The sequence below is a fragment of the Electrona antarctica genome (assembly GCF_951216825.1).
Source record: "Electrona antarctica genome assembly, chromosome: 10".
NCBI classification, from domain to species: Eukaryota; Metazoa; Chordata; class Actinopteri; order Myctophiformes; family Myctophidae; genus Electrona; species Electrona antarctica.
In genome coordinates this window covers 2,168,947-2,188,451 of record NC_136791.1, presented here as the reverse complement: position 1 = coordinate 2,188,451, position 19,505 = coordinate 2,168,947, and the positions used below count along the sequence as shown (strand labels likewise).

At 43.8% G+C, this 19,505-nt stretch overlaps 1 protein-coding gene across 1 annotated transcript; it reads left to right on the top strand.

The window, feature by feature from the left end:
• Positions 1 to 110: 110 nt before the first annotated feature.
• LOC306930600 (non-structural maintenance of chromosomes element 4 homolog A-like) lies at positions 111 to 18,892 on the top strand. The gene is made up of 11 exons (XM_079511653.1): positions 111 to 295; positions 2,719 to 2,920; positions 3,944 to 4,024; positions 6,227 to 6,357; positions 7,169 to 7,320; positions 9,016 to 9,115; positions 13,002 to 13,092; positions 13,198 to 13,292; positions 14,931 to 14,979; positions 15,464 to 15,549; positions 17,444 to 18,892. The coding sequence occupies exons 2-11, from the start codon at positions 2,749 to 2,751 to the stop codon at positions 17,507 to 17,509; spliced, it is 1,023 nt and encodes a 340-aa protein (XP_079367779.1). The 5' UTR covers positions 111 to 295; positions 2,719 to 2,748; the 3' UTR covers positions 17,510 to 18,892.
• Positions 18,893 to 19,505: the final 613 nt, after the last annotated feature.

Below are 19,505 nucleotides of genomic sequence, written 5' to 3'. Positions count from 1 at the left end.
CTCTCCCTCAAGCACTTACAGCTGACGTCACTAAAGTCAATGAGGGTTCAGGGCTCAGGGCTTGAGGGAGGCAATTGGGATTGGGCCTTAGTGTGCCATCTAGTGTCTATATCTAAGGCTCTGCCCCAAACTAAGGCAGCAGAAGACAGACATCACAGACGGTGGAGAGATGACAGTGCTCCGCACTAACCAGAAGGTGGCGGTAATGCGACAATACTACCAACCAACTGCCATCAAAGGTGAAGAAAAGTCCGCCATTGTCATTACTTCCGGTGTTGATGCGAGCTGCAAGAAGGTAAACATTTATCGACATAAATATCAAAATATTATTATTTCCCCACAGAAACACGCCGTACGGCTAACTATGATTAAAGGCTTTAGTCGATCACTTAGAATAGATCATGGCTCCTTCCTGGCAAAACATTTTCTTCGCCATTCTAGTATCTACAGTGCAAAATATTAAAAAGTAAAAGATAGTTAAAACGGTCATAGCTACTCACAGATGCCAGTAGAAACACTGATTACGTTTTTCTTTTGTTTGTACTATGGATTACTTTTTTATGGGTACTGTGAGTCCGAAACAAAATCACTGGTGGTATTTCTAATCAGATTTAAGAACATATGCTTATTATCGGTGTGCGTGCGGACATTATTTTGGTTTTAAGGTTCAGGAAGAAGGAACTGCCCTTGCATTGCTCGCCTTGCTCACAGTACAGTCTTTCAGTGTTAATTTACATTTGTACAATCATAATGTAACGTAGCCTAAGATTTAGACTCATAGATGCATTTATCGATTCTGACTGAAATACATCTAGGCTACGAGAGTCTAAATCTTAGGCTAAATGTAACGCTGCAATGATGCAATCTGTAACCATTATGTCCTGGGATTTGTTTGATTGATTGAATACTAACGGTTTGCAAAGAAAAGCACAGACGCACATACAATACTAAGAGAGTGACAAACTAATAGCCTAGGAGACACACAGCAGGAGATAATCAATTTAGAAAGTGAGACAAAACCAAGCGTGGGAAAAACCAAACAAAAATAGAATCAACAAGCAAAATGTATATTTCAAATTCTATGCAAAAACATCAAACGAGTACGAGTGAAGTGGATCTTGTGCACCAGGACCATTGCAAGTTTCTGATTGATTGAAATATTTATCAACAGTTTGCAGAATTACAGTACATTTCAAGCACAAACTCAATACAAAGACTGTTAACTGTGAGTGGACGACCCAATAAAGCATTACACTTGTTTACAAGAGGGTCCATCGTGTTCAATTCATCAAAACATTTAGAGACGTACAAATAGACACTTCTATATAGACAAAGTACAACAGGAATTCATCGTAAAAAGGGAAAAGAAACATATATATATATACTCTCGTCTCTTCTACCGTGAGCCACCCCCACCCTTACAAAATTAGCAAGGGTTAGTTGAGTTGTAGGTGTGAGGCCAAGTAGTAGCCTGACCAATTTTCCTGGGGACCCCCTGGAACGCCCTCAAGGACCCCTGGGGGTCCCCCTACTTGGGGGTCCCCCTACCCCCACTTTGAGGTAAAGCAAAGAAAAGAAAAACAAACCACGCAGCGAACGCACAAAGGTTCTTGGTTCTCAGCACACTTGACTGACTGGGGGTCTCAACCGTGTTCTCTGCCAACATGGGGGTCTCAACCGTGTTCTCTGCCAACATGGGGGTCTCAACCGTGTTCTCTGCCAACATGGGGGGTCTCAACCGTGTTCTCTGCCAACATGGGGGTCTCAACCGTGTTCTCTGCCAACATGGAGGGGCCTTGAGGCGAACCAGAGAGGTGGAATGATGCCGTTTAGCAGATAGGTTTATCAGACGACCATGTGACTCGTAGGCTTCAATCCGCTTCATGCTGGCCTATTTGGTTTTTAAACCCATGCTTGTGGTGTGAACCGTTTAGTGCTAATAAAACCTTCATATAAATACTGGAATGGCTTACCTCTATGTGCATGCTTCATTGCTTTCCCTTACAAATTTAAGTTTAAAAGTCTCTTTATAGCTCTAAGTCAGCTCAGTTCAACAGACTAAATAATTCCCCAAACTCCACAACAAAACTCGGTGGCAGAAGCTATCTTCCTAGCCTGGCGGGGCCAGACTCATAGCAGAGATTCACTGACGCTTCCTCACCGCATATGAGGGGAGGAATCTTCAGTGAATACCCGCTATGAGGCTGGCCAAGCCAGGCTACTATCTTCCCCCAAACATATCTCTTGAGGCAGCATGTACTAACTAGGCAGTGTACCACCCCACAACAGCTATAAAGATAAATTCAGTGAACAAAAAAATACCTTCACTTTGTACCCTGCTACCTCTAAAATATGTTTCAAATATTGCAGTGATGTAAATAGGTTTTCAATGTAATGAGTAACTAACCCTAACCCGGGATGCAGGGATGGTCTTTTAGATGAGTCCCAGGGACATTTTATGAGTCCCACTTCAACCACGTTATAGGAGTCATATTTTTACAAATTGCAGAATTTAACAATTACAAAAGCATTTCATTTTATATGGTTATAATGTAGTTATATTCATGTAGAATAGAAGAAGAAGAAATGATTAATATAACTAAAGCTAGCAAAATAAACTAGAATTAAAAAAACAGTACAGTAGTACAGTAGACCTGCATCCTGTGGATGCAAAATGCACCCTATTTTAATCTCTGTATTGTATGTGTTTTTTATTAGTAGGGCTACTATATCTACATATCTACAGACATGAGACGAGGAGGAGGAAAGCGAGGTAGCGGAGGGGCCACACCTCGGCAGAATGGCAACGCTGGTCGAGATGAAGATGTAATGCCTGCTGGGGGGCTAGAGGAGGAGGATGATCCCGCCCTGAGGAGAGAGATCCGTACCAAGTACAGGGAGCTTATAAACTCGGTTCAAGGTGAGTAGCATGAATGAATGCCTTTATTGCAGACTTGGGGTCCATAGAGAAACATACAAAACACAAAATACAATATACATCCAATAAAAAAACAGTCCAAATGTACATGTTAGACAGGCATTTGTGACAGTTATAAATAAAGGCTTTTAAGCCAATGTCTTCAAAGGCTAGAGGAGTATCTAGTCCAGCTTTTGACAGGGTTACTTATACTGACGATGATGCTATTCACACACTCATCCAAGCGAACATGAATCTATGCATTAAGTTCCGGAGAACAGCTTGAAAAGTATTGACTCTTGCAGCCACAAACATTTCACTTGCACTGCACCATCTAGGCTTTTTGAGTAAAATTCTCATGGCATCATTATACGCTACTTGAAGTTTCATGAGTGAGGGCAGAGTGGGGTTATGCTGTAATTGATATTTAGAATTGTGGTGGTAGCTTTAATAGTTTCTACTTTGCTGCGTGTTGATTGATACAGTATGTCTTGATTGATACAGTATGATTGATACAGTTGATTGATACAGTATGATTGATACAGTTGATTGATACAGTTTGATTGATACAGTTGATTGATACAGTATGTCTTGATTGATACAGTATGATTGATACAGTTGATTGATACAGTTGATTGATACAGTATGATTGATACAGTTGATTGATACAGTATGATTGATAGTTGATTGATACAGTATGATTGATACAGTTGATTGATACAGTTGATTGATACAGTATGATTGATACAGTTGATTGATACAGTATGATTGATACAGTATGATTGATACAGTATGATTGATACAGTATGATTGATACAGTTGATTGATACAGTATGATTGATACAGTTGATTGATACAGTATGATTGATACAGTATGATTGATACAGTTGATTGATACAGTATGTCTTGATTGATACAGTATGATTGATACAGTTGATTGATACAGTATGATTGATACAGTTGATTGATACAGTTGATTGATACAGTTGATTGATACAGTTGATTGATACAGTGTGTCTCTTACAGAGGACCGAGAGCAGATGCTGAGTCCTGCCAATAACAAGCTGACCGAAGTCTTGGAGGAGGCAAACAAACTTTTTAAAGATGGTAGGTGCAGAATGCAACAAATCTCAATGTGGGGTGAGAAATGAGAATTAAGGTCCTTGCAGACTGGACACGTTTTTTTTGGAAAACCGGCGGAAAGACGCTGCTAAAAACCCGAAAAAGTCGGGAACCCCTTTTTCAAGCATCATGTCATGCTTTAGCTATTGAAAAATAGCAGATCTACAAGCTCGTAGCGCGCCACCGAGTGGCGCGCTACGAGCTTGTAGGTCTGCTATTTTTGAAAATGTGGTGCAAATCTTTCAATATATATTATTACAGAGTGAACATTGTAACTCAAATCTTTGCTTCTGGGTTGGGGTCCCTGGAAAAACATTTTTTCAGATGGGGGGGGGGGGGACGGAGGCATATTACATATAATTTTTGGGGTCCTTGAAATTAAATATTGAGCACCACTGATACAGAAACACAAGGTTTTTCAGAAAACTGTCAGGATTTTGAAGACATTTTTTAAATTTCGACGTCGGGCCTAAATGGGTTAAGAAGACTGGCATTAATATTGTTAATAATAAGAAATGTGTAAAACTCTGGCCTCTGTATAACTGAAGTCCCAGAAATCCTGAGTTCTGTTAGGGTTCATTCAGCAGCACTCTACAGCGGGACTACAGCTGAGTTCTGTCAGGGTTCATTCAGCAGCACTCTACAGCGGGACTACAGCTGAGTTCTGTCAGGGTTCATTCAGCAGCACTCTACAGCGGGACTACAGCTGAGTTCTGTCAGGGTTCATTCAGCAGCACTCCTACAGCGGGACTACAGCTGAGTTCTGTCAGGGTTCATTCAGCAGCACTCTACAGCGGGACTACAGCTGAGTTCTGTTAGGGTTCATTCAGCAGCACTCTACAGCGGGACTACAGCTGAGTTCTGTCAGGGTTCATTCAGCAGCACTCTACAGCGGGACTACAGCTGAGTTCTGTCAGGGTTCATTCAGCAGCACTCTACAGCGGGACTACAGCTGAGTTCTGTCAGGGTTCATTCAGCAGCACTCTACAGCGGGACTACAGCTGAGTTCTGTCAGGGTTCATTCAGCAGCACTCTACAGCGGGACTACAGCTGAGTTCTGTCAGGGTTCATTCAGCAGCACTCTACAGCGGGACTACAGCTGAGTTCTGTCAGGGTTCATTCAGCAGCACTCTACAGCGGGACTACAGCTGAGTTCTGTCAGGGTTCATTCAGCAGCACTCTACAGCGGGACTACAGCTGAGTTCTGTCAGGGTTCATTCAGCAGCACTCTACAGCGGGACTACAGCTGAGTTCTGTCAGGGTTCATTCAGCAGCACTCTACAGCGGGACTACAGCTGAGTTCTGTCAGGGTTCATTCAGCAGCACTCTACAGCGGGACTACAGCTGAGTTCTGTCAGGGTTCATTCAGCAGCACTCTACAGCGGGACTACAGCTGAGTTCTGTTAGGGTTCATTCAGCAGCACTCTACAGCGGGACTACAGCTGAGTTCTGTCAGGGTTCATTCAGCAGCACTCTACAGCGGGACTACAGCTGAGTTCTGTTAGGGTTCATTCAGCAGCACTCTACAGCGGGACTACAGCTGAGTTCTGTCAGGGTTCATTCAGCAGCACTCTACAGCGGGACTACAGCTGAGTTCTGTCAGGGTTCATTCAGCAGCACTCTACAGCGGGACTACAGCTGAGTTCTGTCAGGGTTCATTCAGCAGCACTCTACAGCGGGACTCTACAGTGGGACAGTTCTGTGTTCCCCAGAACTGTAATTATGAAAAAGATCATTAACATGGTGAAACACATCTTGATGATGTCATCAAGATGTGTTTCACCATATTAATGATTTTTTTCAGACCTCTAGTTCTAGGAAACACAGAATGGGGGGGACTTTTTTATTATTTCCACACAACAGCTCTAAGGTATATTAATGACATAGTAAAATGTTGAAAATTAGTGGAATGCCCCTTAATGAGTTGTTCCCTGGCAGTCCGCCAGGCTCGAGAAGCAGCCCTGGACACCCAGCTACTGGTGGTGACCGCAGACCTGTGCAAGGAGAAGGCCAGCCAGCTGACCTTAATGAGACCTTAATGAGACCTTAATGAGTTGTTCCTTGTCAGTCCGCCAGGCTCGAGAAGCAGCCCTGGACACCCAGCTACTGGTCGTGACCGCTGACCTGTGCAAGGAGAAGGCCAGCCAGCTGACCTTAATGAGACCTTAATGAGTTGTTCCTTGTCAGTCCGCCAGGCTCGAGAAGCAGCCCTGGACACCCAGCTACTGGTCGTGACCGCTGACCTGTGCAAAGAGAAGGCCAGCCAGCTGTTTGTTGAGGGCAGCGCCTTTGACCCGTCTGCCTTCGCGGAGCACCTCGTGAGTCCAAATGTGAAGTAGATTTCCAACCCGGTCTCACCCAAACACGGTGAAATGGCACGAATGGCACAATTCTGTACATACACGCCTAGAAACCCCCCAAAATCCGTACATATTACACTGAAATCCTCCCCATAGACTGTGTCTAGACTGTGTCTATGGGGAGGGGTGCCATCTCTACCGAACCTGAGCCACGAGAGGGACCACCAGTGAGTGTGCAATTTGCCGTGTCGAACGTTGCGAAGTTCGGTAGAGCCGACTCGGCTCTGTCCGAGTTAACCCATTTTGGGCGGGAACCCCTTTTGGTGTTAGCATTATGTTATGCTTTAGCTATTGAAAAATAGCAGATCTACAAGCTCATAGCGCGCCACCGAGTGGCGCGCTACGAGCTTGTAGGTCTGCTATTTTTGAAAAATCGAAGAATGACATAGCTTTTTCAGAAAACTGTAGGATTTAGAAGACATTTTTAGAATCTGATCTCAGGTCAAAATGGGTTAAACCCAATGGCACAGAATCGTGAATAATGTCAAACTCATGAAAAAGTGTCCATGAACATGCACTACTAGTGAAAGCCATGCCTCTGTCGTGGTCAAAACAGTAGTAGTATGATATGTATGGATTTGGGGTTTTTCTAGGCATGTATGTATGGAATTGCCAATCCGTGCTATTTCACTGTGTTTGTTTGGGTGAGATTGGGCTGCGATTTCACTAATTTGCACATTTCAATTGAACAATTACACATGGCCATTATTCACACATATATAACCGTGTTGGCTGATGTTTCTCTCATTATCATCTGTCCGTCTGAAAGCTGAACTTCATGGGGCTTAACCGACTGGAGAACGAGGACGAGGATGAGGAAAACGGAGTGGCAGCCGACGGCTACCTTCCCCAAGACGCCTGGCATCGGGTCGCCAAGAGAGCCCAGTGCTGCTTCAAGACGGCTCCAACCTTCCATTACATGTGAGTGGCCCCATCACTTCACCTGCCATTATCTACTGCAGGGCTGGGCAACTGGCGGCCCCCACCTTCACTTAATGTGGCCCTCAGGTTAATGTCAGAATACTGATATAATATTGATTTCAGCTGTTACTATTCCACAACATGCAAACATGACCCGCTTTAATTACTTCAGTCTAAATTAGTAGCTCATTGCTCAACACAAGTATAATTAAAGGCATTTGAAATGACGTAAAAATGTTAATTTTCAGGATTCCAATTCAAAAATAGCAAAAATTCAAGATTTCAATTCGAATTTTGCAAAAATTGCCGATCTACAAGCTCAAAACGCGTCGCAGCGCGGCGCGTTTTGAGCTTGTAGATCGGCTATTTTTGCGACGACAGTAATATATGGCCCTAGGGAGTGAGTGTGGAAATATAGTGGCCCTCTCCATCGTCAAAGTTGCCCACCCCTGATCTACTGTATCTTCATAATAATAATCTTCATTAATAATAATAATACTCTTCATTCTCTACTGTAGTTGGGTCTGACTGTTTCATACATTTACCTGCAGAGTAATATCTTTGTGGATTCCTGAAAAACTCATATTTTTGTCGGAAAATTATAAACTATTTTCTCCCATTACTCTGTAAAGACAATATCATTATATTACAATTTATGATTATGGTATAATCCTACAACAATGTAGGAAGATCAAGGAAATTGAATGGTTATTGCTTTTTGATGTCTGTCTATTTATGCTTTTTGATTTCATTTCAAGAATCGAGCAGAATTTGTAATATTTTTTTAGTGTGTGTGTGTGTGTGTGTGTGTGTGTGTGTGTGTGTGTGTGTGTGTGTGTGTGTGTGTGTGTGTGTGTGTGTGTGTGTGTGTGTGTGTGTGTGTGTGTGTGTGTGTGTGTGTGTGTGTGTGTGTGTGTGTGTGTGTGTGTGTGTGTGTGTGTGTGTGTGTGTGTGTGTGTGTGTGTGTGTGTGTGTTGAAAACAAATATTTATTCGTCTAGAGCTGGCAGAAGGCAGTGAAAAGCAGGGTGGCACAGTTGGTAGTGCTGTCGCCTCACAGCTAGAAGGTCCTGGGTTCGATTCCCGCTCGGGACACTGTGGGCGCTGGCGGCGTGTCCTCTCCTCCGCGTCATCAGTGCCCATACCCGAGGCAGGGTTGGCGAAAGGGCCTTTCTGTGTGGAGTTTGCATGTTCTCCCCGTGTCCCCTAGGGTAGGTACCCTCACAAAAAACATGCAGTAATCCTGGTCTCTAAACTGCCTCCCCCTGGCCAGCCGGGGCGCCTGATGGAGGGGAAAGGAACTGTTTGGAATAACGTGTTCCTTCCACGCGCTACGTCCAACCAGGGAAAATCCCCCCTGTCAGGTGTAAAGGAGCAACTTGGACACTCAGGCATGAAGGAAGCATGAGTTCAAGTCCGTTGCTTTCCCCATGTCCCCCATATATGGGGACTAGGTTGGCGGAGGGTGTGTAGAGCCCAGGATCACATTAGATAATTGACACAGGGGTGAAAAATGGGTTACAAAATCGTGGGATAATTTTTATATATATATATATATATATATATAAAAAGAAGGCTGCTATTAGGGGTGGCAGTCCAAGGGTTAATGTTTATTACATCTCTTCCGCAGATGGCATCAAAGCAATCTGTTATATATGGTGGCTCTATTATGTTTCCATTGTTTTGGTTCTGGTAGGATGGGCTCATTCCTCGCAGAGCCCCCTCCTCCGAAGCAGAGGGTAGAGCGCCAGAGGAAGGCACCCACTAAGGAGACCCAACGGACCATGCCAGCTCAGGTACATTTCATTAAGTCACTAAGGAGACCCAACGGACCATGCCAGCTCAGGTAAGGAGACCCAACGGACCATGCCAGCTCAGGTACATTACACCCACAGGTACATTACACCCACAGGTACATTACACCCACAGGTACATTACACCCACAGGTACATTACACCCACTAAGGAGACCCAACGGACCATGCCAGCTCAGGTACATTTCATTAAGTCACTAAGGAGACCCAACGGACCATGCCAGCTCAGGTACATTTCATTAAGTCACTAAGGAGACCCAACGGACCATGCCAGCTCAGGTACATTTCATTAAGTCACTAAGGAGACCCAACGGACCATGCCAGCTCAGGTAAGGAGACCCAACGGACCATGCCAGCTCAGGTACATTACACCCACAGGTACATTACACCCACAGGTACATTACACCCACAGGTACATTACACCCACAGGTACATTACACCCACTAAGGAGACCCAACGGACCATGCCAGCTCAGGTACATTTCATTAAGTCACTAAGGAGACCCAACGGACCATGCCAGCTCAGGTAAGGAGACCCAACGGACCATGCCAGCTCAGGTACATTACACCCACAGGTACATTACACCCACAGGTACATTACACCCACAGGTACATTACACCCACAGGTACATTACACCCACAGGTACATTACACCCACAGGTACATTACACCCACAGGTACATTACACCCACAGGTACATTACACCCACAGGTACATTACACCCACAGGTACATTACACCCACAGGTACATTACACCCACTAAGGAGACCCAACGGACCATGCCAGCTCAGGTACATTTCATTTAGAAAGGCACCCACTAAGAAGACCCAACGGACCATGCCAGCTCAGGTACATTTCATTTAGAAAGGCACCCACTAAGGAGACCCAGTGGACCATGCCAGCTCAGGTACATTTCATTTAGAAAGGCACCCACTAAGGAGACCCAACGGACCATGCCAGCTCAGGTACATTTCATTAAGTCACTAAGGAGACCCAACGGACCATGCCAGCTCAGGTACATTAACCCTAACCCTAACCCCACCCACTAAGGAGACCCAACGGACCATGCCAGCTCAGGTACATTTCATTTAGAAAGGCACCCACTAAGGAGACCCAACGGACCATGCCAGCTCAGGTACATTTCATTTAGAAAGGCACCCACTAAGGAGACCCAACGGACCATGCCAGCTCAGGTAAGGAGACCCAACGGACCATGCCAGCTCAGGTACATTTCATTTAGAAAGGCACCCACTAAGAAGACCCAACGGACCATGCCAGCTCAGGTACATTTCATTTAGAAAGGCACCCACTAAGGAGACCCAACGGACCATGCCAGCTCAGGTACATTTCATTTAGAAAGGCACCCACTAAGGAGACCCAACGGACCATGCCAGCTCAGGTACATTTCATTTAGAAAGGCACCCACTAAGGAGACCCAACGGACCATGCCAGCTCAGGTAAGGCACCCACTAAGGAGACCCAACGGACCATGCCAGCTCAGGTACCTAACCCTAACCCTAACCCTAACCCACTAAGGAGACCCAACGGACCATGCCAGCTCAGGTACCTAACCCTAACCCTAACCCTAACCCACTAAGGAGACCCAACGGACCATGCCAGCTCAGGTACCTAACCCTAACCCACTAAGGAGACCCAACGGACCATGCCAGCTCAGGTACATTTCATTAAGTCACTAAGGAGACCCAACGGACCATGCCAGCTCAGGTAAGGAGACCCAACGGACCATGCCAGCTCAGGTACATTTCATTTAGAAAGGCACCCACTAAGGAGACCCAACGGACCATGCCAGCTCAGGTACATTTCATTTAGAAAGGCACCCACTAAGGAGACCCAACGGACCATGCCAGCTCAGGTAAGGAGACCCAACGGACCATGCCAGCTCAGGTACATCTCATTTAGAAAGGCACCCACTAAGGAGACCCAACGGACCATGCCAGCTCAGGTACATTTCATTTAGAAAGGCACCCACTAAGGAGACCCAACGGACCATGCCAGCTCAGGTACATTTCATTTAGAAAGGCACCCACTAAGGAGACCCAACGGACCATGCCAGCTCAGGTACATTTCATTCACTAAGGAGACCCAACGGACCATGCCAGCTCAGGTAAGGAGACCCAACGGACCATGCCAGCTCAGGTACATTTCATTTCGGGTTTTTTCTGTGTAAATTAACACTTTTTTTTTTGCCTAGGAATCTTTCAGAATAAAGGCGCTAGAGTGCCCAGCAGATGAGGCAGATTTTACTTTGAAAAGCTGCCTCAAACCTGTGTCTTTTCCCCTTTGGACGAGACACAGTAACAGCTGATACATAATAATTACTGCAAGAATCTGCATCCTGGTTTAATATGATGATTTAGAATTTCAAAATCAAACTTTTAATTTCAATTTCAGAATATAAATCGTGAGCACATTGAGTATGATTGCAAAGAAAACGGTTTAGTGCTGCAACATAACTAGGGTGCCATAATAACTAGGGTGCCAACATAACTAGGGTGCCATAATAACTAGGGTGCCAACATAACTAGGGTGCCAACATAACTAGGGTGCCAGCCACCAGGTAAAGGTTTAGTGCTGCAACATAACTAGGGTGCCAACATAACTAGGGTGCCAACATAACTAGGGTGCCAGCCGTCAGGTAAAGGTTTAGTGCTGCAACATAACTAGGGTGCCAGCCGTCAGGTAAAGGTTTAGTGCTGCAACATAACTAGGGTGCCAACATAACTAGGGTGCCAACATAACTAGGGTGCCAACATAACTAGGGTGCCAGCCGTCAGGTAAAGGTTTAGTGCTGCAACATAACTAGGGTGCCAACATAACTAGGGTGCCAACATAACTAGGGTGCCAACATAACTAGGGTGCCAGCCGTCAGGTAAAGGTTTAGTGCTGCAACATAACTAGGGTGCCAACATAACTAGGGTGCCAACATAACTAGGGTGCCAACATAACTAGGGTGCCAGCCGTCAGGTAAAGGTTTAGTGCTGCAACATAACTAGGGTGCCAACATAACTAGGGTGCCAGCCGTCAGGTAAAGGTTTAGTGCTGCAACATAACTAGGGTGCCAGCCGTCAGGTAAAGGTTTAGTGCTGCAACATAACTAGGGTTTCATAATAACTAGGGTGCCAACATAACTAGGGTGCCAGCCGCCAGGTAAAGGTTTAGTGCTGCAACATAACTAGGGTTTCATAATAACTAGGGTGCCAACATAACTAGGGTGCCAGCCGCCAGGTAAAGGTTTAGTGCTGCAACATAACTAGGGTGCCAGCCGCCAGGTAAAGGTTTAGTGCTGCAACATAACTAGGGTGCCAGCCGCCAGGTAAAGGTTTAGTGCTGCAACATAACTAGGGTGCCAGCCGCCAGGTAAAGGTTTAGTGCTGCAACATAACTAGGGTGCCAGCCGCCAGGCAAAGGTTTAGTGCTGCAACATAACTAGGGTGCCAACATAACTAGGGTGCCAGCCGCCAGGTAAAGGTTTAGTGCTGCAACATAACTAGGGTGCCAGCCGCCAGGTAAAGGTTTAGTGCTGCAACATAACTAGGGTATACAACTGATTTTGTTTCAGCTACATTGTATATCCACTGCTGACTTTCTTTGCTACACTCGCAGTGCATGACCAAAGACAATGTTCTTGTCATTTTGTTCAGCATGTATTATTAATAACAACACGCACGCACGCACACACTCACTGACTGACTGAACAGTGGATCATTGACAATAACCCATTATTCAGCTCAGCATGTACAGTAATTGTAATTTATTGAGACTCACTTATGTCCAAAAGATACATTACACTAGATGTTATTATTCAAGTCTACAAAGTTAATGCATCTTGTCCATTTTCTTGTCTTCAAGTTGAAGCAAATGGAAGAGTCTCACCAAGAGGCCACCGAGAAGGAGGTAGAGAGGATTCTGGGATTCTTGACGAGTTACCATGCAGAAGATCGTGAGTTCAAACTCCACAACAGGAATAATAACTTTCAAACTTTCAAAAGAATAATAAGTTTCAAACAGACAAATGTCTCATTTAAATTTTTCTGTCAATTTGCAGCAACTTCACCCATATCCTACTATGAGTTTGTTATTGATCCCACGTCGTTCTCACATACAGTGGAAAACATGTTTCACACATCGTTCCTCCTCAGGGTGAGTCATCTGTTTAAATGTTCACATCAGAGTTTGGAAGCTTGAGGGGACTTAGCTCTGGTCCATAGCCTTCTACTGCTTCTACGATTCTGCCCTGCAGTAAAGGCTATGGGACTTTCGTTTTTTTCTTTAGTGGAAATCTCACAAACGTTTGACCTACTCACCAATACAAAGACGGGCTGTGTCAATAGAAAGCCTACTTTCCTTAGTGGACGCACTCTGAGCCCCCCACCACACGTATAAACGGTACTTTTTGGTCAAAAAGGGATTTTGTTTCCACCGGGAAAGAAAATACTTTTAGTTACTCCAGTTACTTTTAGTTACTTTTAGTTACTCCTCTACCGATATTTCCCAGAGAACTCCCTCATAGAGAATATTTTTCCTCCGGTGAAAAATAATCTCTTTCTGGCCAAAAAGTACCGTTTATACGTGTGGTGGGGGGCTCAGAGTGCGTCCACTAAGGAAAGTAGGCTTTCTAATGACACAACCCGCCTTTGTTTTGGTGAGTAGCAAAAACGTTCTTTTAAAATACGCTAAAGAGGAGAGGCTGGTCTGATTTCGATTTGAGATTTAAAACCGAAAGTCCCATAGCCTTCTACTGCAGGGCAGAATGGTAGAAGCAGTAGAAGGTCCCATAGCCTTCTACTGCAGGGCAGAATGGTAGAAGCAGTAGAAGGCTATGGACCAGAGCTTGAGGGGACTTAGCTCTGGTCCATAGCCTTATACTGCAGGGCAGAATGGTAGAAGCAGTAGAAGGCTATGGACCAGAGCTTCTACTGCAGGGCAGAATGGTAGAAGCAGTAGAAGGCTATGGACCAGAGCTTCTACTGCAGGGCAGAATGGTAGAAGCAGTAGAAGGCTATGGACCAGAGCCTTCTACTGCAGGGCAGAATGGTAGAAGCAGTAGAAGGCTATGGACCAGAGCTTCTACTGCAGGGCAGAATGGTAGAAGCAGTAGAAGGCTATGGACCAGAGCCTTCTACTGCAGGGCAGAATGGTAGAAGCAGTAGAAGGCTATGGACCAGAGCTTGAGGGGACTTAGCTCTGGTCCATAGCCTTATACTGCAGAATGGTAGAAGCAGTAGAAGGCTATGGACCAGAGCTTCTACTGCAGGGCAGAATGGTAGAAGCAGTAGAAGGCTGTGGACCAGAGCTTCTACTGCAGGGCAGAATGGTAGAAGCAGTAGAAGGCTATGGACCAGAGCTTGAGGGGACTGTACTGTATCTTCATTGTGATGTTTGTTTTGCAGGATGGTATGGCCAGGATGTACCTGGATGTTATGTTATGTTGTGTTATGTTGTTTTGCAGGATGGTATGGCCAGGATGTACCTGGATGGTTGTATATTCATTGTGATGTTTGTTTTGCAGGATGGTATGGCCAGGATGTACCTGGATGTACTGTATGTACTGTATATTCATTGTGATGTTTGTTTTGCAGGATGGTATGGCCAGGATGTACCTGGATGTACTGTATGTACTGTATCTTCATTGTGATGTTTGTTTTGCAGGATGGTATGGCCAGGATGTACCTGGATGTTATGTTATGTTGTGTTATGTTGTTTTGCAGGATGGTATGGCCAGGATGTACCTGGATGTACTGTATGTACTGTATATTCATTGTGATGTTTGTTTTGCAGGATGGTATGGCCAGGATGTACCTGGATGCAAACAAGCTGCCCTGTATTGGTAAGACTGCTGTTTTGTCATATCAGCATTTTTACATTTTTGAGAAATACAAATCTATAGTTGTCTAGATACAGGACAGAATATGGAATGGAAATGCAAACGACATCAATGGGTGCATGGTGCGTTTGTGGAATATTGGATGAACAATAATCTTATTGTACAATAATGCTTAGTGACAAAGGTAATATTAATTGATATTCTTTCAATTACTATTTTACAATGATAATAAGTATTTTCCATATGTTTTTACCATGGCTGAGTCCCCTTTTGGCATCTCTTCTATGCTTGTCGAGCTTTCAACCCCGCAGTGATAAACAAGACTGTGGCATATCAATCATTTTCAACTATTTCAATGAGTTTTGCGTGTGTGGCCAGCAGAGACCAAACATATTTGTGAATTAATAGAGTGTGTGTGTGTGTGTGTGTGTGTGTGTGTGTGTGTGTGTGTGTGTGTGTGTGTGTGCGTGCGTGTGCACGCTTTCAGCCCCTGTGACATCAGGGGAGACTGACAAAGCAGAATCGGCCATCCGTAAACAATGCATCATGTCCATCAGCATGCAGAGCTGGAAGGTGAGCGACTGTAGCCTGGCTAATAAGCCAGACTCAAATCACACTGTGTGTGGTATTTGAGTCTGGAGATGCTGTGTATGGATCTTGTTTCCCGGGGGGCGGGTTCAAACATTTTCTCTTTGACGCAATTGGTTAGAGCTACTGTCAGTCAAAGGTCTCAAGCATTGAACGGCACTGTACCAAAGCCCGCCCATATTGCATACCGTGTCCCGATTGGCCACACCAGTTCTCTGGTGTGGCCAATCTCCAGACCGTAATCCGCCGGCAGGCAATTTTCTTTTGCCAGCGGCTGATTCGGTCTGGCTTATTAGCCAGGCTAGAGCGACTGGGCCATTATGGACCGTTTCAAGAATACAAGTGGTGCCTCTAGATCCAGAACCACTGCTTGTGTCACTGTGGCATAAACCAAATCATTCTGGTATAAAAGCATAAAGAGACATGCATGAACAGTACAGTACAAACAGGGCTGACATACAGGACATGGCATACAAATACCTAGTGCATTTCTAACGTATTAAGACTAGTAAGAATAAAAATAAGAAAAGATTAAACCCTAATAATAGTTTAATCTTTTCTTATTTTTATTCTTACTAGTCTTAATACGTTTGAAATGTACTAGGTATTTGTATGCTATGTCCTGTATGTCAGCCCTGTTTGATGTACTGTTTGATGTTCGATGTCTGGGGACTGCAGATGGAAATTAGCATGTTTTGCTAAATCTGGTATATTTACACTGCATTTTTAAAGGTATATTCAGTGATTTGACTTAATTCAAATATCACTTATTTTTTTCTGGATAATCCTCCTAGAGTGTGCTGACCATATAAGGAAATCCTCCCTGTCCCCAGTGAGCCCCTGGGGTCAAAAAACCCTAGTTTCAGTTTTGGTGGCGGGTGGCAAAACCTTCATCCAATCAGGATGAGAGGGGCCTTCCTCCAATCATGATCGAGTGGGGGCGGGCCTTGGTGCACTTCCCCCCACTGTACAAGGACAGTCTAAGAAGGATGAGACGCGAAGACCGTACGGGCGACGCCATGTTGCTTTGGAAGGAAAGAAACATGCGCAATGGGCTATATGCAGCCAACACTTCCGCGTTCAGCTTCCTTGGTCTCAACTGCGCATGTTTCTTTCCTTCCAAAGCAACATGGCGTCGCCCGTACGGTCTTCGCGTCTCATCCTTCTTAGACTGTCCTTGCCACTGTAGAGCGTGCATGTGCACATTTTGTTACCGGGGCGGACTGGGTGGTTTTCCAAATCACCCAAATCACTGAATGCTCCTTTAATGTAATGTACATTGTCCCGACTAAATAAACAAATAAAGTAAAGTATGAGACGTGCATCCAATAGTACTTATGTATTACTTGTATGGTCTGAACAATCGCTATCATAATTCAATTCCGTTTCAGTTGAACCTGTGAACACAAGGCAGTGAAGGCACTCCTTCACAAAGCTAGAAAACCAAAGGACAATGACTTTAACGCATTTTGGGCGGGAACCCCTTTTGGTGTTAGCATTATGTTATGCTTTGGCTATTGAAAAATATTTTTGAAAAATCGAAGAACGACTGACATAGAAACATAGCTTTTTCAGAAAACTGTCAGGATGTAGAAGACATTTTTTAGAATCTGATCTCAGGTCAAAATGGGTTAAATTGGGATGATTTTAACTATATTCAAGCTGCTGCTAGAGAACGCATACTTTCCTTAATGTGACTTTAACAACATGCCCTTTTTTAGAAAATGTTTGCAAAAGTAATTCAAAATCGCACCTTTTATTGCAATGGTGTGCTTCTCAATTCCTGTTTTTTTCCTGTGGCCCATAACTGTCACACTTGGTATAACATTGTATTTTGAGACGACACATAGTAATTTTTATTTTATCATTTTTTTCCTAGGACCTAATTGAAGCTTTTGAGATCACAGCGCCCATGATCCCAGCAAATAGTCAAAATGTGGAGTAATCTTTAATGTTTTTTTTTTTTGTTTCTTATGGCTGCATAAAAATGTATCTATGGAATGCAGCACGTGTAAATACTAAATACACTATTTAGTATTTACACGTGCTGCATAAAATATTGAATAGCTGATCTACAAGCTCATAATGCGTAGCATCGCGATGCGTTGTGAGCTTGTAGATCTGCTATTTTCACATGTGTTTCCTTTTTTACAATCATTTGATTCATCGTTGTTTTGGTAATCTTTAGAAAATGTATGTTTGTTGTAATGTTGTTTTATCGTTATTGAGCCACACATTCTTTGTGATTTTAAGGCATATTGCCCAGCCCAACTGTAATTTTATATTTTGAATAATAAAAGAGAAAATAGTAAGTGTTTTTTTTTTTTATTAACTGCTTTTCAAGTGAATGCCCTAATGCATTCTGAGCAGTAGAGCCTTCTGACTTGAGTACATTTACTCAAGTATGTACAATTTCATGGTACTTTTACTTTACTTACTTTTTATTTCCATTTCTTTATACTTCTACTCCCACTACATATCAGTGGGAAATATTGTACAAATGACTGCTACAGTTATAGTTACTAGTTCGTAATTTATGAAGTTATTAATAAATCATATCAATCTTCAGAAAATGGCAGATCTACAAGGTCAACACATTGCAACGCAACATGTGAGCGTTTGAAGATCGGCTATTTTAAATGTTTTAAATGGGGCTTCAGTAGTTAATGGTCAAGTACATGAACTCAAGTACTGTACTTAATATTGTTTAATATTGTACATTTTTGAAGTATTTTTGCTTTCTTCAGTATTTACATTTACTTCTACCCGACTAAAGTATTGTACTTTTACTCCACTTTACAATTATATGGAAATTAGTTACTTTTTTTATTTTGATAATTATTTAAAAAAACACTAACCACTTCAGCCGAATACTCCCCAGTCACCCCGGTGGACACCGGCGGAACTGCTCAGCCTGGTATTACTACACATAACGTAAGTAAACTGCTTAAACGGTTAAACCTAACCTTATTCCCAACCTTCACCTCAGTAAAACGGTGCCAAAACCTAACCATTGGTGTGAGGTTGGGGAGAGTGTTTTAACCCATTCTGGACGGAAACTCCTTTTGGTGTTTTAACTAAGCATTATGTTATACTTTAGCTATTGAAAAATAGCAGATCTACAAGATCATAGCGCGCCACCGATATATCTCTATATCGGCCATTTGAAAATAACAAATGTATGTATTTCTACATTGTGGCATTGCTACTTTTGTTTTTTAATTTTACAACAAGAGTTCTTTTCTTATTCCACCACTGCTTCTGAGCAGTGGCTCGGAAGAGCGTTGTAAGCTTGTAGATTGGCTATTTTCACTACTTTGTTTTCTAATTTGTGGAATTTCTTTTAATTTTGTATTAATTCATGCTATCAACTTGCTTTTGGGAACTTTTTAATTTCTTTTACACGTTTCGAAATAAAATGTAGGAAACTACACAATTAAATGAAAGGGACTCATGTGTCTGTGAGCCACAAATGGGTCTCGACCCAGTGTTTGGGAACCAGTACTCGATCACTACACCAGCTCAGTGGCCTTGTGGTTAGAGTGTCCGCCCTGAGACTGGGAGGTCGGGGTTCAATCCCCGGCCGGGTCATACCAAAGACTCTAAAAATGGGACCCAGTGCCTCCCTGCTTGACACTCAGCATCAAGGGTTGGATTGGGGGTAAGGCCCTGCGACATACTAGCGTCATGTCCAGGGGGTGTACTTGTACATCAAGCTGCCTCACGCTACAGAAACAGGAGATAGGCTCCTGCCCTGTGGGCCTCATGGCTCGGCAAGGCTACTTTACTTTACTCGATCACTGAACCCGTAACCGACCAATTAAATGGTTTCTGATCACTGAACCCGTAACCGACCAATGAGCATGGTTTCTGCTGGTGTCTGTTCCCATAACCGACCAATGAGCATGGTTTCTGCTGGTGTCTGAACCCGTAACCGACCA